This window comes from Plectropomus leopardus, chromosome 15 (genome assembly GCF_026936395.1).
Source record: "Plectropomus leopardus strain MGB_pleo_1.0 chromosome 15, ASM2693639v1, whole genome shotgun sequence".
In the NCBI taxonomy this organism is placed as follows: Eukaryota; Metazoa; Chordata; class Actinopteri; order Perciformes; family Serranidae; genus Plectropomus; species Plectropomus leopardus.
The window spans coordinates 22,930,102-22,953,219 of record NC_142190.1 but is presented as its reverse complement, the minus strand read 5'-3'; the positions used below and the strand labels follow the sequence as shown (position 1 = coordinate 22,953,219).

Sequence of the window (23,118 nt, the reverse complement as noted above, 5' to 3'; positions counted from 1 at the left end):
TAATCAGATAATATTTGAGTTTTTCTTAAGAAATTAATCAAACTAATCAATCATCAATTTATTGGCGACTTATTTAATTGTTCACAACTAATCAGTTCAGTTGTTGCAGCTCCACTACTAACAGGCTCAATCAAGATGGTAGACATGGCAAACATTATAGTGCCTAACATCAACATGTTAGTGTTGTTAAGGTGAGCATGTTAACATGCACCACAGTGGCTAAGTACATGGCTTTTAGTTATTTGGTTGTTACTTTAGTTGGACCTTAAAGTACTGGAAACTATCATAGGATGTATAGTCAAATTCTTTGGGTTGTTTACCTATTTTTTGATCATTTATCTACTGATATTAATAATATATCTACTAGTTTTACACCACTCTTATGTATTTTATCTAATTATTGAGTTCTTGTATGACTTTGTGTTCCAATAACAATACATATGAATGCATTGGGAAACGCCTAGTTTGTATTCCTCAAAATAAGGTGTATTAAAACATATCATTTTGACATTGGTATTTTAATCGAGGTAAGCATTTGGTGTGGTATTGATAAAATGTCGGCCCCAGTGAATGAGAAATAAAGGATAGGGGAAATCGAGATGTATTCAAATGGGAAATTCTCTCTGTATTATGTACAAAGTGAATTTAACAACCTTTATCAGCAGATGTATGTGTAATTCATATGGTTGCTTTTACTTTTTGCTAATGTCCTCTCCACATCCCTTTCATTTTCAGGAGGGAAAGAAGCAGTTTGACAAAGAGACAGAGAGATACTACTCTGTTCTGGAGAAACACCTCAGCCTGTCTTCCAAAAAGAAGGAGTCACAGCTTCACGAGGTAAACCATCAGATTCCTAGAAATGTGCATCAAGTTCATCCCACTTGTGTTAGATAACAAAAAAGTTCTGTATGGGTGTTGTTTCTGTTTTTGTCGCAGGCTGATTCACAGATGAGTAAGGACAGGCAGGTATTTTATGATGCTTCGCTGCAGTATGTCTTCAAGATCCAAGAAGTGCAGGAGAGAAAGAAGTTTGAATTTGTGGAGCCGGTGAGTTCCCACGTTTTGATCACATTTAGCACAATTACACTTGGCTACTAGGCCTTCACAGCTCCGACCAGCAGAGAGAAAGCACAGTATCCAGTACATAATGTTTCCTTGCAGGAAAATCTTTCTGATGAGTCTATTTTGTGCAGTGATATAAACGTTAGGTCATAATTGCAGCCAAGCTAGTAATGATCGTGTGTATGCAAACAGACATGATCATAGAAGGACAGTTGAGCCATGCTCTGAAAAACACACATTACACACACACTGTTTGGCGGGTGATAAAAATGTTTTAATGATACATATCAGTAAAGCCCACTTCCTGTTGCTGTAGAAGCACTTCCTGCATGGAGATCTCTTCCGCCCTGACAGAGAGGGAAACTCTTTGTTGTAGAGTAAACAAGGGCAGCAAACCAGACAACAGACAGAGTTTGGGGGCTTTTCTCCCATTTTGATTGATTGAGCAGATGACAGACAATCATTCTTTTGTAATCCCCTCATTATGCTCTACACTCCCAAGCCCCCAGCTAACATTTTTCTGTTTTTTTTCTCCCTCTGATCTTCAGTTACTAGCCTTCCTGCAGGGTTTGTTTACATTCTACCATGAGGGCTACGAGCTGGCCAGTGAGTTTGAACCCTACAAACAACAGCTTCAGTTCAACCTGCAGAACGTAAGTAAGAATGTTTACTGCAAACCCTGAGACCAAACGTGGATCTGACGTCGCTTGTTTTATCTGGTCTACCATTATTTTAAGTATTTTAAAAGAATTTAAAAAGTCAGTTTCAACTGCATCGGGAAAATTGTATCCCAAAGTGGGAACCTCACACACCTGATAATCCAAGCATGTTGGAACACACACTGTTAACCACCTGCAGCCACAGTTTGAGCAGGGTCTAGTACAGGCTCACACATTTCACTCAGCAGTTACAGTTCACACTTTTTTTGACCAGTTTACCAGGAAAAAGACAAAGTTAAACCGATCAGAAGCTCAATAGGCAGTCTTAAATTGATTATGTCCAGACTGCAAAACTAAAAAAATTAAGAAATGACTGGCCACAATCAATCCGTCATGTTTCTCAATAATTTCTTCTTTAAATCCTGTAAAATAAAAATGCAGTTTCAACACTTTATGAGGTAAAAACTTGTACATCAGTGTAGCAGCCTTAAAGTCTGAGATTTTCAACTGTTTTTTTTTCTTTTTTGCTAAAAACAGGAACTTTTTAAATGCAAATGAGAAATCAATACTGTTTGGATTAACACATTATCATAACAAAAGAACCACTTGTTTAAAAGGGGGTCGATTTTTCTTTTTCTTATTTTCTGTCATGTATATATTTTTATATATACATGTAAGTTTCAAATAATTAAGTAAATATATGTAAAAGTAATCCCTGTGAGCAAAAACTAAGCTGACGTTAGTTTGTGCTGGATTTCTTTATATGGTCATCGGCTCCAGGTACACTACTGCAAGTGTTTAGATAACGTAGTTTACACTGCTGCATGTAACTACATGCCCACATCGGGAAAACATGTCATCTTGGTTACTGGTGTAAATTTCTCTTGAATTTTGGTTATATTCCTGCTGGAACATGTCCAGTTGTAAAAATGTTAATTTAGGAGCATTTATTGGTAATTTCTTTTTAAGGCAGAAAGTGCTGTTGAACTCTTTTACAGTCATTCAGCTGCTGCCAGTCAGAGCAGATGGGGTTTTGTGGGCAGAGGGACTGAGTGAGAAAGAGGGTGAATACAGGTGTTCCAGCACAGACAGTATGAAAAAAAAAGTGTTTTTTCAACAGTAAAACATGTAAGCATTTTTAATTGGAACACAAAGTACAAGTATGAACCTGAAGACTGGACATTTCCCTGGATACTTTTTCAAAGATTTTGTCTGTTTCATAAAGATAAGTGTGGCTCCTGTTAATGCAGTTTCTTATATTTGTCGATAAGGCTCGCAATAACTTTGAGAGTACACGTGCTGAGGTTGAGAGGCTGATGAAGAGGATCCGGTCTGCAGAAGAGGACTTCAAAGCCCCCAGCTGCTTTACCATGGAGGGATATCTGTATATACAGGAGAAACGTGAGCTACACACAAAATCATATTTTCTCCTCTTTCTTTCTCTTACTGATGCTGTGAGGACAAGCAGATGCCACAATCAGACTTTCATATACTCGTACACAAGTGCGTGAATGTGTGTCATGTATCACAGGTCCACTGGGCAGTGTGTGGACCAGATACTACTGTACATATGAAAAAAGCTCCAAGCTGTTCACCATGAGCAACACAGAGGCCAGACCGGCCAGCAGACAGGTAAGCTGGGAGCATAGATCAGTGACCACACGTGTTAAATGTTTTAGCCCATTTACTAAGCATTAAAAGCCACAATGAAAACAACCCAAATTTACATTATTCATTATTCAACTATTACTTAGTAGTTCTTGGCATGGAACACAGTTCTGAGCAGCTTCCTACAAGCACTTGATTGCAACAGCAAGACAGCTTTCGAAACAGTCTCTACTAACTGCAGTGTCCAGTTAAGTAACTGTAAGGCAATTTTGACAGAAAGAGAAAGACATGGATTTCTTACTTTAACTCTTTGAAACCTGGATTGACATCAGTTTTCTTGTGCTGTGTTCAGATGCCTTTCACAAGCTATTTGACCCTTGGAAACTTAAACATAGTGGTTAAATTTCTTTTGAAAACATGAGCAAAAAGGCAATAACTAACTTGGCAAAAATATATACCACAAATTGCAAGAAATTCTGTACTTGGCATTTTTCTTTTCTTTTTTTATAATTTTCTTGTAATTTTTTGCAAATTTTTGGGCCATGTTTTGCTATGTTGCTTTTGCATTCTCCCCATGTTTTTGAAAGAAATCAGACCAGTTTGCACAGGTTTTAAAGGGTTAAGATAGCGTCTAAGTTTTTGTAAGTACATTTTTATGGGGTTTTGATGGAAATAGAAAAGTAGGAAGTATATAGCTGGGGGGGGCTAAAACACGTACAATACAATTCAAAATTTTCATTACAATATCAAAAGCTCAGATTTGTGAAAACTGTTACAAGCCCTTAATACCACATGTTGAGTGAATATTGAAAACACATCTGTCTGTGAACAGAACGGCGTGGTGAATGGTACGCCTGAGATGTTCAAGCTGCGTTCATGTGTCAGAAGGAAGACGGATTCAATTGACAAGCGCTTTTGCTTCGACATCGAGGTGGTGGAGAGGTGAGAGATAACTGAGAGGCTGCGTGTGTTTAACACATGATAATATTCGGAATAAATACATTGAGATTTGGCTGCTGTTAAATTGAGCTCGGGTAAAGTTATCTCTCTTTTCCTGCAGACATGGCGTCATCACCCTGCAGGCGCTTTCTGAGGCCAATAGGCAGCAGTGGATGGAGGCAATGGATGGAAAAGAACCTGTATGAATATATTCACCATAAATAAATGATGACAGTACATTGTTTGAAATGTCACACTGTCATACTAACACATACTTGAACAATTTCCTCTGTCTTTGTTTAGATTTACACTTTGCCGTCCTTGCTCAGCAAAAAGGAGGAGAGTAAGTATCCCATTTATTCTGTTCTTTATCTAAATCATAAGATTCTGCTTATAAACATCTATTTTGGTAAACGTGTTTGTTTTACAGCGTTTCTCAATGAGGCAGGCTTCAAGTTTGTTAAGAGGTGTATAGAGCTGGTTGAAACAAGAGGTAATCCTTTACCTTAAAATGTTCAAATCAAAAACTAATCCTATTAATTATATGCACTGTGTATTTACCACCTATGTTAAAACTTGTGTGTAGGTATTACCACCCTGGGGCTGTACAGGACCGGAGGAGTCAACTCCAAAGTGCAGCGGTTGATGACTAGTGTGTTTGGTAAGAAACAGCATGCTTTCCTTTCTTTTCCTTTATTATTTTGCTATATGGGGAAGATTTATTTCAGCGCAGTGAATAGAAAGTGCATGTAAAAAAAAAAATCATTATTCCAGATAAATAGTTCATTATTTTCTTTCCTGTAGCATCCACAGCTCCCGCTGACATGCAGCTGGATGCTGACGCCTGGGACAACAAGACCATCACCAGCGGTCTCAAGAATTATTTCAGGTGCCACACAATACAAAGAAGTTTTTCTGAATCACACTCCTCATGAATTATGAATTCATGATTTATAATATGCGTGCAGGTGTCTGGCGGAACCGGTACTGACCTACAGACTGCATAAAGAATTCATCAAGGCTGCAAGTAAGATCCCTCATTGCCTCTTTCAAAAGTAGTGTGATAGACACTTTTCTTTTTGGAAATTTATAGAAAATGTAAAAAATTATGGCAATTTCTTTCTTCTTTTTTCATCTTTTTAAGAAATATTGTTTTAAGACCTTTTTTTAAATTGATGACTTTTTGTCATTAAAATGTTTTGGTGAATTTTCCTCTTATGTTTGACAATTTTTACAGACAACTTTATTTTTAAACAAAAATGTTTTAAATGGTTTGGAAGGCATTTTTTAATATTTAAAATTCACCAAAATTAAAGTATTTATCACTGCCACAAAATGTGAAAGCAGAAATTGTTGTTCGATTTTCAAATTTACAATGGTCCCTGAACACATCATGTGGGATGCTAAAATTATGTTTGAAAAGAGTTGGAAAACTTGGCAAGTGGGGGAAAAATATTTGAAAAAAGCTATAAAAGTTTATTCCATGAAAATTTACAGGAACCCTGTATATTGTATGTCATGTAAATGGTATATCACCACTGAATCATATCCCTCTCTCACTGCTCTCTCCTTGATTCACAGAGTATGATGACCAGAAGTATAGAGTGAGAGCGATTCATGCTCTTGTCCATAAACTACCAGAGAAAAACAGAGCAATGTTGGACATCCTAACTGACCACCTCCTCAAGTATGTTCATGTCAATACATAGAGAGCATTGTGGATGTCTTAAGCATAAAGATAGCCTTTCTGATTGAACTTACACAAAGCTTTTTGCAAAACATATTTTTCTTTTCCTATTTCCAATATGCTGTTAGACAATTAGACAGTTAGACAAGAACGTCAGCCTCACATCATGAAAACCTTTTTGGTTTCCTTACAGACTTCTAACAATCGTTTTTTCGTCACTGAAGGCAACATTTAAAATATTGACTGGATAAAATATATCTTTAAATGTTGAATGTTAAAATCCATTCTTGAAATAACTGTTAACAAGATCCTTCTTAACTGTAAAGCTGTACTTATACTTAAAAGGATAAAAGTAACACCTTTTAAGAAATGTTCATTTACATCAGATTCTTGGAGTAGAAAAACCTCAAACAAAACTATCAAGAGTAACTATGGTTGAAAATATGTTAACAGAAGTCTGCTGATAGCTTAACTAGCAGGAGTACTAGTACTAACAGATGTACTGAAACTTTACTTAACACCTTTCTGTCATTTTTCTGCTGTAATAAAAAACATGCCCATCGTGTGTGTCTGTGTGTGTGCATGCAGGGTGTCCTCTCACAGTGACCAGAACCAGATGACTGTGTCCAACCTGGGAATGATCTTCGGCCCCACGTTGATGAGGTCACAGGAAGAGACGGTGGCCGCCATGATGAACATCAAGTTTCAGAACATCGTGGTGGAGATTATAATTGAAAACCACCACAAGGTGTGCTTACATAGACATACACACACACACACACACAAATACATGAACACACTCACATGTACACTGTATGCTCATGCCAGATTTTTGGTGAGGCCCCCGACCTGTCGCTGCCGTTACCTCAGGCTCCGTCCTCCCGATCAACTCCTCGGAGGAACAAGGCCATCTGTCTGTCGTCTGGAAAGAGGAGGGCCCGTCTTTACCCTCCGACTCTCTGCCTGGCAGACAACGACAGTGAGTTTCTCTGCAGCTGACAGCTCTTTCATCTCATCATTGTTGAATACCTTTTTTTACTCCACAACCTTTATTGACAGTTAAAGCTGTTAGTTATGGAGGACAAAAAACACACATAAGTATTGATAAATAAATATATTTATAAATACATAAATACAGATTTAAATGTATTTATTTCAGCATTTGTTTGTTTGAAAAATAAATAAATTACCATTTAAATAAATCCAATAAAAATAAAAAACACAGAGGTTAGGACCTCCCACCTAACACAGAAATGAATAAATGTTGTTGTGAAAATATGTAGAAATAAATTCAGGATATTTATTTCATGTTTAGATATCAGATTTACAATTTTTAATTTTTTTATGCATTAATCAATTTAATTCCATATTTATTTCAACATTTATTTGTTTATTTATGCATTTATTTATTTATGTATGTTTTTTATCATTTATTTATTCTTTTATTTATTTATTTCCATATCTATTTATTTCTGTATTTATTTACTTCTATTTCTAATTTTTTTTAAACATTTATTTACTTGTAATTTTTCATCTTCCTGAGTTACTTTCAGACATGTGATTGAATTTGCTTATTGAATACAGCCCAATATTAAGGATTAAATTAATGGTTCTCAGGCTTTTTGTCTTATGACCCTTCACAAAAACATCAGATGGTTCCATCAACAGTTTAAGGCCCAAAGCAGTAAAATTATCCAGTGTTTCATCTTTTTTTTTTAAAGAAAAGATTAGAGAATATTAAAGAAGCGAATATAATTTTGTATAGAAGAATTTAGTGAATCATTTCACAGTCCGTCAGATTTGACTGTTTGAATGTCATATATATATTGCACAAATGAGTTGATAAAATAGCAGTGGAACCTTTGTGTTGTGTCATTCAGTCTATTTATTATGTGACTTGCTTACATTTCTTCCTCTAGGTGACACTTTCAGCAGCAGCCCCAGCACGACTCCGATGGGCAGCCAGGAGTCTCTGTCTTCACACTCCTCTGAGAAAAACGGATTGTCTCAGACCTCTCCTCCGTCATCTCCTGCTGCAGAGTCCGGCTCGTCCTCCACAGCGCAGGTGTCTCCTGTTGTAGCTTCCTCCTGCTCCCTGTCCCACAACGCCTCAAACGTGATGGATCAGAAACCCTTGACAGACAGCACCGCGTCCCCCCACCTTACGCCTCTCTCTTCCTGGACTTCCTCCCAGCTCACTCCGGCTCAGCAGACTTCCTCTGTGTCCTCCTCCACGTCCTCTTTACTCTCCACTGAGAGGAGTGTGTCTGTCAAAGGAAACTCGTCTGCCTCATTATCATCTGTAAAAGAGTCACGATCTCCCTCCGTAGCCTCCACATCCACTGCCTCCATCCAGCAGTCCTCTGTGGAGTGCGCCTCCTCTCTCAGGGAGGGCCGACCTGTTCCGAGAGTGTCGTCTGTCTCCTCTTTGAAGAGCACTCATTCAGTGGATCAAAGAAATGCACCCGAGGTCTCCTCCACTGTCAAAGAAACCAAATTGGCGGACTCTACCTCTCCTCCTCGTCAGCACAGAAAAACTTATAGGACTGCCTCCTCCTCCTCTTCCTCCTCCTCGTCATTATTCCCCTACCGGCTTTCTGCATCTTCCTCTCTCACCTCCCTACACATCTCTGAGGGTGCGTACGTCTCAGTGAGATTCATTGTGAAGACGATGAGAAAAACTTATCTGTCGCCTCCCTGTTTGTGTTTCATTGTGATTTCTTGTGATTTTATCGCAGATTACAAAAGCTGTCATGGATCAGTACAGAGTCTCATGTCACTGGACCCACAGGAAGCAACACTCAAACGTAAACCTGCACACGTCCGCTGTGGCTCCGATCTGACTGCAAAACACTCTGCAGCCGCCACATCCAGTAACGGTTACCAGAGGCCTGCGTCAGTGTGAGTGTCTGTGAAGTCAAACCCGAGCTTTGTCTGCTTGGCGTTTGACCTTGCTATATTTGTGTTTTTTTGTGGCACTGACCGCAATTTCTGTGGCTTCCTCGTGAATGGTTAAGTCCAAACCTGACCTCGCACTTTGTTGACGAACATCGCGAACATAGCATAACTGGACGAAACTAAGAGAAGTTTCTGCAGATTAATACACTGCCACACACTTGTAGTGGGTTTTAAGTGATAACTGAGAGGGACTACTTTTTTATGAGTTTATACATTCTTTGAACCCCCTATGAACCCTGAGCCATTTGGTTTGATTTTTTTTGAAAACAATGTGGCTATAAATGCCCCACAGATTGCAAGAAATTAGTAAAAGATGACTAGGAAATTGCCTGAAAAATCGCTTCAAAAAAAGAGGGGAGGTGATGAGAAAATACATTTTTTGTCACTTGACAAAAAATAAGGAAAATTATTATATTTCTTATTTTGAAACTTTATATTTACAACTATGTTACAGGAAATAAATATATAGTAAAATATATAACCTAAATATTTTTTCATTTTCTTGCTTGTTTTGTTGTTCGTTTGTTTTTTTTGCTTTTTTGTTGTTGTTGCTTATTTTCAGGTTAATTTCTTATACATTTTTTTTTCTCATTTTTGTGCGATGTCTTGTTAAGTTGCTCATTGCCTTCTCCCCATGTTTTTGAAAGAAAACAATCCATTTTGCACAGGTTTTTAAAGGATTGAGAAGAAAACAGTTTACCTGTTTTTTGAGTTTGTTTTCAATATTGACGCAGGGAATTATCTAAAAAAATGTTTTCAGAGCAAATTTTGTGTGTGTGTGTGTGTGTGTGTTACAGATTATCAGTCAGACTACCGCAGCGTGACAGTTCAGTATTCTCCTCAGCATTAGACATATGCTCCTCAGGAAGGTATGTAGATTTTGAGCTTGTTGGTGGAACAACCTCATGTCAGTTCTTCATGTAAAGTCACTGAAGTCTGCACAAGCAAAGTAAACATATTGACAGATGTCATTCTTCTTTTAATTCTGTATATTTACTGATCACATTTTTTTTTTTTAGGGAGGCAAAAGCTCTTTACTCCTGTGAGGCAGAACACAGCCACGAGCTCAGTTTTCCACAGGGGGCGCTCTTCTCAAATGGTAAGAAAACCACTCACAGGTTTCATGTCCTGAGGGATTTTTGGCCCCATTTACAGCTGTGCAACATGCGGTTTGTATGTTTGGATCCATTAGTGCAGGCATGTCCAAAGGCTGGCCTGGGGACCAATTGCAGCCCTCAGAACAATTTTAAATGGCCCTCAGCTTGACTTTCAATATATATTGTATGTGCCCCACCACACAATATTGGTTAAGCAAGCAATATCACTTTGAACTTTTTGCCTTCGACTCACAATGGTTTGACTATAATACAGCTTGCAGACATACAGGCAGAATTGATGTGTTTTCATAAATAAACAGTAAACAAGCAAACTGATGGTTACTTAATAGCAGACATTTTCTGCTTGGTAGCAGACATGGCCACATCAAAGAGGTGTAAGCTTGACAGTGAGGACCACCGCTTTCAAAAAAGGTGGAAAGTTGTAACTTTTTTATCTAAACGATAAAACTGTTGCATTTGTCTCATTTCTATGTGATTTTTTATAATCCATTTGATGTGAGAAGCATCTGTCCCCCAGGTATATTTGTCACATAATCTACTCTGGCCCCTGTTCAAAAAAGTTTGTACGCCCCTGCATCAGTGACACAAGTCTCTGCAGTTGTAAATGGGCTACTAGGTGTTCATTAAACTCATTTATAAAAGCATGTTTTCATTTATATGTATTTGGAGATCATTATCAATGCATAAAAATAGCTGATTTATTCCTTTATAATAACAAACCTCTTAATTGTTAGTGTTTCTCTTATGATCTCAAAGTCACACTTCACCCCAAAATCAGTGATATATACTCCTGCCAACCATGCCACTTCCCAAAATCAAGCATATACCTACAGCTAGCTGACATTCAGCTCAGCTGAGGAGCTAAGGGCCGTCACGGGCCTCTGCTTCATGAGAACATGCATGCCTCCTTTGGTGGGTTGATACATGTGGTGAGGGTAGTTTGGTGGAAAGAAAATAGTTTCAACACGAAACTGGCCACAACAAGGTCTGTGAATTATCTTGAGTAACCGGGTCAGGATTTCTTGAAAGAGACATTGCTGTTGAGTTGATGTATTTTGACATGCTGGGTTGGTTATGTCTGCAGTGTACCCGTCTGTGGAACCAGGCTGGCTTCAGGCAACATACAACGGCAGAACAGGCCTCATACCTGAAAACTACATCACATACATGTGACAGACCCGATGATGTCGTCACCACATCAGCAAAATAACACAAAAATCTAACGTAGACTTTAGGGAGCTACAGTACATGCAGTAATCCTCTGTGCTGCTGATCAAAGATATAATATATTCATCATGTAACTGTGACTGTTATCACTGAACTACTGGGGCTGGATATGAATGATGTATGTACTGTATGTATATCTGACTACTATATGTAAACCATGTTATTAACCAGTTTATATTACGGTAGATTTTTAAAATCTGACTTGTCTGACTTTTCCTCTATTCATGTGACAGTGTCACTCAATCAACGTCATTAGCTCTTTTATATTTGAGTTCATCACCGTACCTACATGAAATGTGTCTGTTAGGTACATGGAAACAGTATTTTTTTTATCAATCCTGTAATTTATGTGTAAATTGTCATATTAATGTTATAGATGTGTGTCACACCTCTGTGCCTGAAACAGTATGACCTGATGGTCAAAGACTGAATTCTGCCATAACACCTTCCTTCTACTGTCAGCTTTCATGCTGTCAGTATAAAAGACAAATACTTTGCTTAAAAACGCCAGTTTGCATTTGTAGATTTAGTTTATGTGTATATTTATTATCCATATTAATTATGCATCTTCCTTAAGAAGAAAAAGCTTGAGTTCACCACAGTTTTCACCAGAGATATACCTGACATACTGTATGGCACTGTGCAAAACAATCTTGTTGATTATTTTTTCACTTTTTTAAAAGAATGTTTGTATTTTTAAATGCAGGAAAAACAAAAGCAATGTGCAAATGTTTGTACTTGTATCATTAAGTGTTTTTAATATGTGATTCCATGTGTGAGCGTTCGTCCAAATTCTAATGATGTACTGTGTTTTTGGCTAGTGAGGGACGATAAAATGGTCCCATGATCTACTCCCAGAAGATGTGCTCTCCAACTGTACATTGTGTGCATTATTAACATATAAACAACACAAAATCATGCGATCTGCAATCTTCATTTTAATGTTATATTCACATACATATAATCTTATTTTATCATATAAATGATTTGTCACTATTTTACTGTATCTACATTTAATGATGGAGAAGGCACTAAAGGCTGTGCTGCTAAATGTACAAGTTTGGGTGACTGGCAGTGGCACTATGAGGTTGTGCTGATCTCCCCCAGCCTCCGCAGCAGTCCGTCCAGCGTCTCCATGTTCTGTGATTTCTCCTCAAGCAGCTCATACCGCAGACTGGAGATGTCCTGCTTGATCTCTTTCAGCTCACCTGAAGAGAAATTAATGTTTCATTTCAAACTTGAAAACCTATAACTTAGAATAGTTTTCATTCATTCATTCATTTTCCGTATCCGCTTGTGCTCGTAAGGGTTGCGGGGGACTGGAGCCAATCCCAGCTGTCATTGGGCGGAAGGTGGGGTACACCCTGGACAGGTCGCCAGACTATCGCAGGGCTGACACATATAGACAGACAACCTTGCACACTTTAGAATAGTTTTATTTCAAGAATTAATAGAGACATTCAAACAAGCTCGGTTCAGTTTTAGTGTCATTTTATTGATTTTACCTTCAGTGATCTCGTCACTCTCTTTATCTGCTTGGGCTTTGATGATATAACGCTTTATCAGTCGCTTCATGATCTTCTGGAACCAGAGATGGAGAAGAGCTTAAATTCTTTGAACACGCACAATTTAAAAATATTATAAGGGAAATAGACCCACATTGAATTCTTTTTGAAGATAAAAAGTTTAACATCCGCAAGAACTCATTCTGTCAGAAATGCTCGTGTTTTGTTTTGTTTTTTTTTTTTAAATGTAACAGTTTAGTGCTGGGTAGTTTAAGTGTAGCAATGTATCTTTTTTTATGAGCTTTTAATTTCTTTTGCATATATAATCCAATTCTGCAGAATAACCAGAAACTGTAGCTGTCACAGAAATACAGAGTAAAAAATATATTTTTGTCTGAACCTTTGCAAAATGCACACAAGTACAAACCTGATATCTGGATGGGCTGGTAGACCCACCAAATCCTGAACTTTTGCTTCCTCCGAGCTGAAAGATTAAACATATTAACTTCATTGAAAAGAACTGACATTTTTCAGGTTAAACTGGACTTCAGGTCTCAGGTGGAGCCTGTGGTGCAGCAGTAAATCCACTGGGAGGTGCTCAGGCTCTGCCTTTAAAGCCACACTGAATATCATGGTCAAGGAGAAACGTGTGGTACCTGGTTGAGCTGAGTCTCAGTTTTCTCCTCACTGTGTCCTGCCACAAACTGCAGGAGCAGGGACCTTATGGCCGTTGCCATCCCCAGCATGGATTTTGGACTGGGGACCAGATTAAAGGGCACAGGGAGCGTCCTCCCCTCCTCAAAGTAGGAGAACCAGAGTTTGGCCCGAGCAAACTTCCACTCAACATCAGCATCATCCTGAAGACAAGAAGGAAAGAAACGGTAAAAAGAAACACACGTTGGAGCAGAAAACCACCAGCACTACATTGCCTCTTGAGTATGATGCACAGCTGTAATCAAATGTACCAGATTTACTACAAACTAGTTCATTTGCTTTCTTGGCAAGAGTTAGATGAGAAAATCAGTACTGCTTTCTCTGACTTTGGATGGTAAATATGAAGCTACAGACAGCTGCAAGGCTGTCAACTTAGCTCAAAAATGGGGAAACTGACAAAACTCTTAAGAAAATTACTTTAAATATCTTGTTTGTTTAGTTCACACAACAGCCAAATTCTTAAAAAGTTAAATTGTGGTTTTACACAGGTAATGTGCCTGACTATTTCCTGGTCAGGAGCAGTGAGTCTCTGCTGACTCCAGACAAGTCTTAAGGAAGTCACTGCTCCAGCCCTAAAACCCAGGCTAGCTGTTTCTACCTGTTTCCAGTCTTTGTGCTAAGCTAAGCTAATCAGCTGCTAGCTGTAGCTTCACATTTACTAAACAGACACTAGAGTGGAATAAAAATCCTGTCCCATATAGACACCTGTCCCAAATATAACCTGCAGAGTTCAGTGGTTTAAGCAAATAATAGCCCAGACTATTAATTGAAGTTTTATGGAGTATTGTGGTTTAATATTTTTGATCACACACCTCAATCTCCTGGAAGGAGCTGTTGATCATGGCGATGAGCATGTTGAGCAGCACTATCACCATGGTGACGTTGTAAACCCCGTACAACACGTAGCCAATGTTCTCGATGAATTTGTGCCCGTTATTGATCACGACAGATCTGACCTCTGACAGTCCAAATATGGCCCAGAATAACGTCTTGAAGCTCTCCTCCAGGCTGGACGGATGCACAGAGGACAGAATGTTAGAGGAAATGAGAGAAACTCTAACAAACCATTAATCATCAGAACAGAGATATTAAAGATGCTCCATGGGAAAAGCAAAGGAAGAAGATAAGGTTTTTAGGTCATTTTCTTCTTCTCAGTGTGTACAACTTGCAAAGAACACATGGGTCTGGACCCCCACAATGGGTCCCAAGATAAATCTCATTAAATGATTAAGAAAAATAAAAATCTGACAGACTATCTCAGTTTTATTTTAAATATATTCATCACTTTTCTGTTGATTTGCTTTTATTTTTAAATATGGGATATATTACTATCTCTTCCATCCTTCAGATATAAATATATGACAAGTTTTTGGTTGCAGTGCCGACAGCTTCAAAAAATCAAATTGCAGCGTGAGAGGAATGTTAAATACATAGCTCTGGGAGGCAGGAAACTCTACAAGCATGTGTGAACAAATGCAGGTGTCTCTCACGTGGTGAAGGCGTCATTCTGCTTCGCCCCCAGGTAATAAGAGTACAGGTTAAACATGCCGATCATGAATGCCAGAAAGACCAAGATGAAGATGACCATGAACTTGAAGATGTCCTTGACAGTCCTCCCTAGAGAAATCTGCAGTGGACCGAAGCTTTCGTTGGCTGGGAGTATGTAGGCGATCCGAGAGAAGCTCAGCACTACTGCCACTGCGTACAGGCCCTCTGATACCAGCTGGGGATCTGATGGCAACCAGTAAATACGTGCTGGAACAAAAGAGCAGTAAACTTCAGTTATGCTACTTCCACTTCAATAGATTTTTTTGTATTACTTTTCTTTTAAAGGGTAGTCTTACAATGAAGGCAGTTATTCTTTGAGGGCAGATTAAAGAGAGTGTTTCATTAAATTATTAAATTGGGTGACCACAGAGTATGCTCGTAAAAAAAAAGTCACTGGATCTTAACTTGATGATATTAAGGATTGAAAAAAACAATTGCTTTGGTGATGTTTCCAAAGGTTATCAAATAAGCATGTCCCATCTGTGATTAAGGGGTTACAGGTTGCATTTTGAACATATTATGAACATCTTTTGAACGTAGAGTGTGTAGGATTAAGTGGGACATATTGGCAGCAATAGAATATAATAATCTAGATTATGAGCTGGTCCTCGTCTACGGAGATTGCCATCTTGCAGCAGCATATTTCTACAGCAGCCCAGAACACCTCGGCTACAGTGGAAAACATACTCTCATGTAACGCCTCATGCTAACTCAGAGCAACTGTTTATACATAAATGATGTAAGTGTGGCGGTCTGTTCTGGTCTGTGCTGGTGTGTGAGCATGCTCACCCAGTGTGAAGTAGTGTATCTCAGGGGGCAGTGTGACATTTATCAGTGTCCTATAGTTTGTGTGTACATAGGTCTGGGCTAAGTCAGCATGTCTCAGGGTGGCGAAGCGACAGCTGAAGGAGGCCAGGAAGATAGCCAGCATTCCAAAATCCAAGAAGTTCCACGGTTCAACCAGGTATTCCCCCGGCCCTTGACTCCAGATCTCCTTCACTTCAGCCCAGATCATACCTGCAGCGGCACAAAGTCACGTGATGTTACACACGATGGCACGACTTTCCTCCATCATGATGGTCTTACGCTCACCCGTGACCCATGAAATGATGAGGATCTCCATCCACGTGAAAGGCGTGGTGGTCATGCGGTAGAGCAGCAGCGGGTCAGAGTTGAGTCCTCCTGGGTGGTGATGGTGGGTCATGTTCGGCAACAAGGTGGTGCCTGCGAAACGATCAGCAGCATTCAGGATCAGAAGACCCAGAAAAATTGTGAAGGATGAGGCGTGGGCCACAAACTTCATGAAGGGGCTTCGCATCACTTTCCCCACCTAAGTGAGAAAAATGACATGATGGTGTTATCAGAGAAAACATCCTGCAGAGAGTTAAATATTGAGTCATGGATTTGGAAAGTCTTGTGAGAGACATTTGTGAGCAAACGTATAACATACTCTGCTGCAAGGAGCAATCCAGTAAGCCACAGCCAGTCCAGGCAGTCCAATAGCCACTCCCAGCACCACCAGCAGCTTGATAGCAGTGGTTTGTTGTCTCAGGCCGGGCAGATTTTCATACCAGATACTCAGCAGCTGCTGCTGGCAGTTTGGATGAGCCACAAACTGAAGGGCAGAGACATTACAGAGTGAGAACAGGGATTTAAAATGCAGAGAGAGGATGACAGAACACGACTTCAGTTTCAAGTCAAAATGTTGATTGCTGTGAACACAGTAAAAAAGTCTGCATCAACTATAAATTGATCCTTCTCTTATAGGAGGAATCAGCCAAAGAGTCACTGTAAGAGAGAATCATCATGATCCAGACAGGCAGGGATGAGATGTATAACTACTACTTAATCATTATTATTTTTGTTTTTGTTTAATCTTTTACCGAACTATCATCCCGGAGTCCAAGGCGGTGTCCTGTAAATGCTTGTTTTGTCTGATTTACAATTCAAACCCTAAATATTTCAGTTTGCAATGTTAATAAAATAGAGAGGAGCTGCAAATGATCATATTTGAGAGCAAGAACCAAATCAGGTTTGGTATTTTTCTTGATAAATGACAAATTGATTATCAAATGATTAATTTTGTGTCAGTCAATAAATAGATGAATTGTTTCAGCACCAGACACATCTGAAAAAGTAAAGTAAGACAGATGAGTTCGGACTCAAATTCAAGCATCTATCAAATATCTTAAACCTGAAACTCTAATAATGATACTTGTGTGTTTTAGACCGTTGATTACAAATCAGTTCTCAATTTTCATAAAAACTGAAGTGCACACAGCTCTGCTCCACTGGCACCAGGAAAGAAGGCTATGGCCTATTTATATCAGGTTTTCTCATATACACGCTTATTTACGTGGAAAAAGACTATAACCCTCCCTGTCATTATGAATTCAGCCACTCCCTCATGCCCTGCGGTAACCCTTTTCCTGCCGCCCCCCTCTCCTGACCATCTCCACCCACTCACTCACCTGCTTCCTATTTCCCTGATTAGTCTTGCAGTATAAATACTGGCCCATCTCCACTTTGTGTTGGCTAGTTCTTCTTCCTTTCTGAACAGAAAGAGTGGTCTGAGACTTGTGCTTTTGGGATCATGCTTGTCTATTATCTGAACCAATACAGCTGCTTTCATTTGTTCATTTATTTGTTTGGGTTTTTTTTGGACAAGTTTCCATTATTTAATGATGTAGGAAACAGCTGAAACCCCTTACAACACCAAGCCTTGTCAGCTGCCACATGGTGCTGTTTTTAGTTAAGAATCTGCCCAATACACATCATCACTGTGATGGTATCAGTGCACTCTTATAGCTTATCTTCTGGGACTGATTTTCTGACATCAAAGTGAAATCACTGCTTTTCGACAGCAGACTCTCACATCTTAATTCTCAGGGTCTCCATGAATTCATTAAGGAGGAAGAGTTTTTTTGTTGCAACAGCTGCATTGCTCCACAAACAACTTTGACCAAAAAAAGTGATAAGCTATTCATTGTGAATTCAAGCTATTTAATGGCGAGATGTGAAACACTCGTCTGTCCAGAAGGCTGGAAATGACCTTTTTCTTATAATATGACTAAAAGCATGTACCTACTGCTTGTGGGCCACTCACCTTTTTAAGTTCATATTTGATGGCTAATTTGAGCCGTGTGAGCGAGGGGCGACCTGGTAGATCATAGCTGTCTTCACAGTTAGTTTCTCCGCTCAGTATGGCTTCCACCTCCTCTGTGCTGCGACACAGATCCAAAAGGCCCACCACATAGTCCTTACACTGGTGCGACAGACAGCAGTAGTCGTTCTATGAACACAATGTGCTTCAATGAGTGAAACAGTAAGATGCATTGCAGGAGATATAATGCTGGGTTTGTTGCTGCATCCTACCAGTAAAAATCTATATATGTATAAGGGAGGGTTTTATGGAAAATCTGGTCATAATTTTCAGATGGTTCTCAATTGGTGAACACAACTACACAAAGTTTTCAGAATAAAATGACACTTATATGGCCCTAACAAAAGCTTTGAAAAAGTTTGTAGACCTCAAAAATTTGTGTGAGCAGCTGTCTGTGAGCTGTAGTATACAGTCCTACAATACGGCCAGTAATAATTACGGTTGTTATATGTGTGTCAGACCAACAATGTCAACAGTGATGACAAGATCTAGACCCCTGTCTGTTTCTGCTTCCTCTCTTAAAGGCTCATAAAATGTCCCTGTGTTTATTGGCAGTTCTTCCTGGCAGCTGGTTGGCAGCGCCATGTCAAAAATATCTTTTGTGTACTTGACGATGAACTGGTTTTCAGGACACGTGCACAGTAGCACTTACAGGATGTGCCCAGTGATTTTAGAGTCTGTTGATGATTCAGTAGGATCTTTTATTACTTTTGTACCTTAAATTCTTTCTCAATGTCAGCCAGCATGGCCAGCTCATTGCTGAGCTCCAGGGCTGCCAGCACCGGGTCCTCGTTAGACAGGGAGAGGTAAGCAGGACTGGCAAGTCCTCTGTATGCGTTGATCCTTGATCGCGAGTGGCTGAAGGAGTCAAACTGCTGCTGGTAGTTACAAGAGTCGCAGCCGCAGAAGTAATCGTGAGGATGATCAATGCGGGCCCCTTTACTGAGCAGAGTGTGAACTATCTCATATTCCTGGCAGTGAGCTGCAAGGATCACTGGTGTAATGTCATGAGAGAACCTGTGAGAATGAACACACACACACGACCATTTACATTGCAACAAATAATTATTTATCACAGGCATTCACATAACAGAAACATTTTTTTTCAAAGTCCTCTGGTCTACATAAACACCACCAGGGCTCCCCACTCATTTACGCAGCAGCTGGCGAACTTAGTTTAGCACAAGGGCTGGAAATAGCTTGTCTGGCTCTGTCCAAAAGTAAGAGAACAGAACTTTTAAAGCTCACTATATAACATGTTAATTTAATCCATACCGAAACTGAAGTGCCAGGCACAAAGACTTCAGGAAGTTAGTGCATGCAGCAAGTACAGAGCAGCCCTTTAAACAGTCAGGGGCATTCAGGAGGCTCCACATGTCAGGACATTTAGATATTTATGGCACCAGTTACACTGCTGTCAGAGGGCACAACATTTTTTGAATGTTGCCTTACCTCGTCCCGTCCTCATCATAAGCGTAGAAGTCATCCAACATCTCTGCTTGAGCAGGACTCGCTGTTAGACGATGGGCATCTCTAAACGCTGGGTGACACAAGAGGGCCTCTGTGATACGAACATAACCTTTACCTAAAACCAAACACAAACACATACACACACAGAGCAAAGCTACAAGTGTGGTTTGGTACCTGGTTCCTTTGACCTCAGTAGCCATATTGTTGTTGTGCCTGTGAATTTTTTCCAAAAGTCTGAAGATATGAAATTGTAATTTTTTAGTTGTAATAACTTCACATGCACATAAAGTAACAACCTTGAAGCTTTATCTTCAGCACTGTTTTTTAGTCATGTTATGTTAGTCAAGGAAAATTTTGATTTCTATTTGCAGTGTGATATTAGGTGGTATGATTCTGTCCTGGGATCTCTCTGCCCTTCCATGTGCATATGTGCCAAGCCTAAGGCAAGGAGAGCAGCAGCAAAGACTCCCCAGGTACAAGAAGGAATGACGCTGATTAGTCAAACAGCATGAAAATGAGGAGCTGGGTTGAAAGCAGGTTGCAAAGCAGCTTGCAGTGGAAGCAGCAAGAATAGGCAAGCCAAAGCAGTTTAAATAGGGCACCCTGAATGAGATTTGCTAGTTGGTTGCATGGATGGTAATCCATGAGCAGATTCATGATCCATCAGCAGATTCCCTTCTATCAGTCAGCCGCTCCATCACCTTATTACGCTGCTTGATATCAGCTGATGTAGCTGTGATGTGAGCTGAGCTTGACCCCCCTGAACCAATTCTATGCTAATTTTTTGTAGATTGCTAGAAGTAAGGTTGTGCAATTTCAATTTTATTGTAAATAAAACAGAGTGCAACTTTAGACTTTCTTTTGAAGAATTAAAGTTTGCACTCATGCAATCAGATTTTTTGCTTTGTTGGTCCCAGTGCTCATTTTCAAGCAGGTCTTGTTTTGAAATACAAATGATATTAAAAATAGCTCTCTCTAAAGCAAGTGAGGAAAGGTTCACTCAGATCACAAAAAAACATCTAAGTCAACCTTTCAATGAAAGGTTAGATTAAATTAAAGCAGTAAAGCATTATGCACAATCAGCAATGCCACCTGCTCTGATATTGGAGCACAAAATTAGCACCACTGATATGCCAAGTGCTGGTAAAATATGCAGGTAGATAGTAGATTTGCCTTAACCACGAGCCCCAATAACAATGGTAATCTATTGAGTACCTGGAAAATTGTCAACATTCATTTAGCCGATGGACGAAAAGGTTAAATTTGGACCCACTCTGTCATCTTTAAAAGCTTTGACACTGAAGATCGCTTCGCCACCAGGCTGTCATTTGTGATTACACCTTTACATGTCATTTTGACCCTCGAATAAAATGCACATCTTACTGATGGCTAACAGCAGGGCGTCACCCACTCTGGCCAAATCCGCCCTCCCCAGCAGCAGCTCCGTCACCTCCAGATGTTCATTGGCTACAGCCAGCTGTAATGCATTCTGGCCCATGTAGTCCACAGCATTGACATTCAGGTTGGGCACATGGAGCAGCATGCGCCGCACCTCTGGTATGTTGCCGTATTCTGCTGCCTCCAGAAAACGCTGCTCAACCTCCGACAGGCTGATTGAGGGTGCGGAGAACATGTAGGCTGGACCACGAAGGGCCTGGCGTCGTTTAATAGTGCTGAGAGGAGCCATGAGCTGTCTCTCTGAGATGCTGTGGCTGCCAAGAGAGTCAGGAGACATAAACACGGTATATAATGTCCACATGGTGACTTATACTCAAGTACATAAAGTCTTTTGGAAATCACTCTTGAGTTTCCAGTTTCATCCTACAGAAATGCTTTTTATAGGATGAAGATGCTGTTAACAAGTTTTAATTATTAATTCTACTTCTGTGGCAGTAATAACAGAACAAATAGAGCTCTCACCTGTCATCCGAAGTGATCTGTTGCAGCCTTTTATTTTCCACAGTTTGGTAGATATAAAGGTTCAGTGTTTAGGATTTAGGGGGATATATTGGTAGAAATGGAATATAATATAAGTATGCTTCTTTAGTGTACAATTACCTGAATTTAATAATCGTCATGTTTTTGTTACCTTAGAGTGAGCTGTTTATATCTAGGAAGCGGAACCTCATCCACAGAGATCGCCATGTTGCACTGCTATGTCTACAGTAGCCCAGAACAGCCAAACCAAACACACTGGCTCTAGTCGCTTTTTGGCCACCGCAGTTAGCAGCCGCTCCATGACGTGTAGCATCGGAAAAACACAACTTTTTAAACTTGAAATTGCTTTATTCAGTGTTTTTATTGGTTTAAATCAACTTGTTTGATTGTTTGAAGGAACACACCTCTGCTGATAATTCATCTGCCAGTAAAAACCTCCTGAACATCTGGATCTTTAGTTATCAAAAAGCTGAGCCCCAGCTGGCAGGTGCTGGGCAAGCCACCCATCTCCAACATGCCAAACAGCATCAGAGAAACATTCATTTGTAATGTGAAACTGCTTATTCAGTGTTTTTACTAGATTTATTCACCTGGTCTGTGATTAACTCCTGAACTCCTGAACAATGAACATCAGAGGAAATCTAACAGGAAGAAGTTTCAGCTGGTTACAATATGCAGCCAGCACAGATAGATGCCACTAAATCTCCCTAAATCTTTCACACTTCATCTTTAATACCCCAAAAGAAACCCCTCTCAAAACACCTAAAAAAATAAAATAAAGATGAAATATTAAATTCTCTGATTTCTGTACTTAAGTCAAATTCAAAAAAGGAGTTTATATAGTTTTAGTCCTAGCATTAAATACTAATTTCCCAGTATTTCCCAGTTTAATTTTTAAACATTTCCCTATAGAGTCTTAACTTCACTGTAATAAAGCATATTTAGATAAAAAAGAAAGATGCCAGTACAGATACACGTGTAAGAATGAAAGTTTAAACAGGAATGTTAAACTTTCAATCCTTTCAATGAAACAGTTTCCTACAATTAAATAGGCAAGTAGCCAAAAAGATCCATATGTTTGTATTTTACACGATAATAAAACATGCTGAGTTCAAATAAATGCTTTTCCAATGCGAAATGTTTCCATAATTCTTCTGGCAATATAACGAAACCTGCCGATGAAGATGGACACAAAAACACACCTGCCCTCTACATGCACATCTGGCTGAGTAGGGGCTGTAAATGAAAGACTCACCCGAGGCATCGACCAGAGCAACAGTTTTCCTCTCCAAAGTCATCGTACACAAGGAGGTTATCCCGGCTCCGAGCCCTGGGGCTGTCGCTGTAACCTGCAGGTCGGCAGTGGTTCATCCCCAGAGGTGATCAACGACAGAGGGTCCTGGTACATATGAAGGAGTGATCAAGTGTCTGTGGCATGACTCTCTCTCCCTCTCTAGGTCTCCCTCCCCCTCTGTGTCTCTGTGTCCTTGAGAAAGAATGCATCCTTCTGGGTCCCACTATA

The 23,118-nt window shown here is 39.6% G+C and overlaps 2 protein-coding genes across 6 annotated transcripts in view; one reads left to right on the top strand and one right to left on the bottom strand.

Moving 5' to 3' along the window:
• arhgap42a (Rho GTPase activating protein 42a) overlaps positions 1 to 12,178 on the top strand; it is a 20,090-nt gene extending 7,912 nt beyond the window's left edge. Inside the window, exons 5-24 of the mRNA XM_042500028.2 lie at positions 736 to 837; positions 937 to 1,047; positions 1,611 to 1,715; positions 2,993 to 3,122; positions 3,253 to 3,353; positions 4,162 to 4,271; positions 4,390 to 4,468; positions 4,572 to 4,611; positions 4,699 to 4,761; positions 4,855 to 4,929; positions 5,073 to 5,157; positions 5,237 to 5,295; positions 5,850 to 5,955; positions 6,544 to 6,703; positions 6,784 to 6,934; positions 7,875 to 8,591; positions 8,694 to 8,856; positions 9,711 to 9,782; positions 9,933 to 10,012; positions 11,116 to 12,178. Coding sequence (XP_042355962.2) covers positions 736 to 837; positions 937 to 1,047; positions 1,611 to 1,715; positions 2,993 to 3,122; positions 3,253 to 3,353; positions 4,162 to 4,271; positions 4,390 to 4,468; positions 4,572 to 4,611; positions 4,699 to 4,761; positions 4,855 to 4,929; positions 5,073 to 5,157; positions 5,237 to 5,295; positions 5,850 to 5,955; positions 6,544 to 6,703; positions 6,784 to 6,934; positions 7,875 to 8,591; positions 8,694 to 8,856; positions 9,711 to 9,782; positions 9,933 to 10,012; positions 11,116 to 11,204 — 2,598 coding nt within the window. The 3' untranslated portion in view covers positions 11,205 to 12,178. The remainder of the gene's footprint in view (positions 1 to 735; positions 838 to 936; positions 1,048 to 1,610; positions 1,716 to 2,992; positions 3,123 to 3,252; positions 3,354 to 4,161; positions 4,272 to 4,389; positions 4,469 to 4,571; positions 4,612 to 4,698; positions 4,762 to 4,854; positions 4,930 to 5,072; positions 5,158 to 5,236; positions 5,296 to 5,849; positions 5,956 to 6,543; positions 6,704 to 6,783; positions 6,935 to 7,874; positions 8,592 to 8,693; positions 8,857 to 9,710; positions 9,783 to 9,932; positions 10,013 to 11,115) is intronic.
• Positions 12,177 to 23,118, bottom strand: trpc6a (transient receptor potential cation channel, subfamily C, member 6a). Of its 5 annotated transcripts, none has more exons than XM_088088110.1 (14): positions 22,852 to 23,118; positions 21,042 to 21,370; positions 19,641 to 19,773; positions 18,905 to 19,205; positions 18,132 to 18,317; positions 16,476 to 16,640; positions 16,118 to 16,355; positions 15,815 to 16,042; positions 14,968 to 15,232; positions 14,290 to 14,485; positions 13,420 to 13,620; positions 13,191 to 13,247; positions 12,764 to 12,836; positions 12,177 to 12,466 (listed from the first exon to the last, which is right to left on the bottom strand). In XM_088088110.1, the coding sequence occupies exons 1-14, from the start codon at positions 22,965 to 22,967 to the stop codon at positions 12,339 to 12,341; spliced, it is 2,616 nt and encodes an 871-aa protein (XP_087944236.1). In that variant the 5' UTR covers positions 22,968 to 23,118; the 3' UTR covers positions 12,177 to 12,338. The 5 variants fall into 5 exon arrangements, with proteins under 5 accessions (XP_087944236.1, XP_042355964.2, XP_087944237.1 ...); XM_042500030.2 differs by having other exon boundaries at positions 12,764 to 12,839; positions 22,852 to 23,114; XM_088088111.1 differs by having other exon boundaries at positions 12,764 to 12,839; positions 19,641 to 19,728; positions 22,852 to 23,114.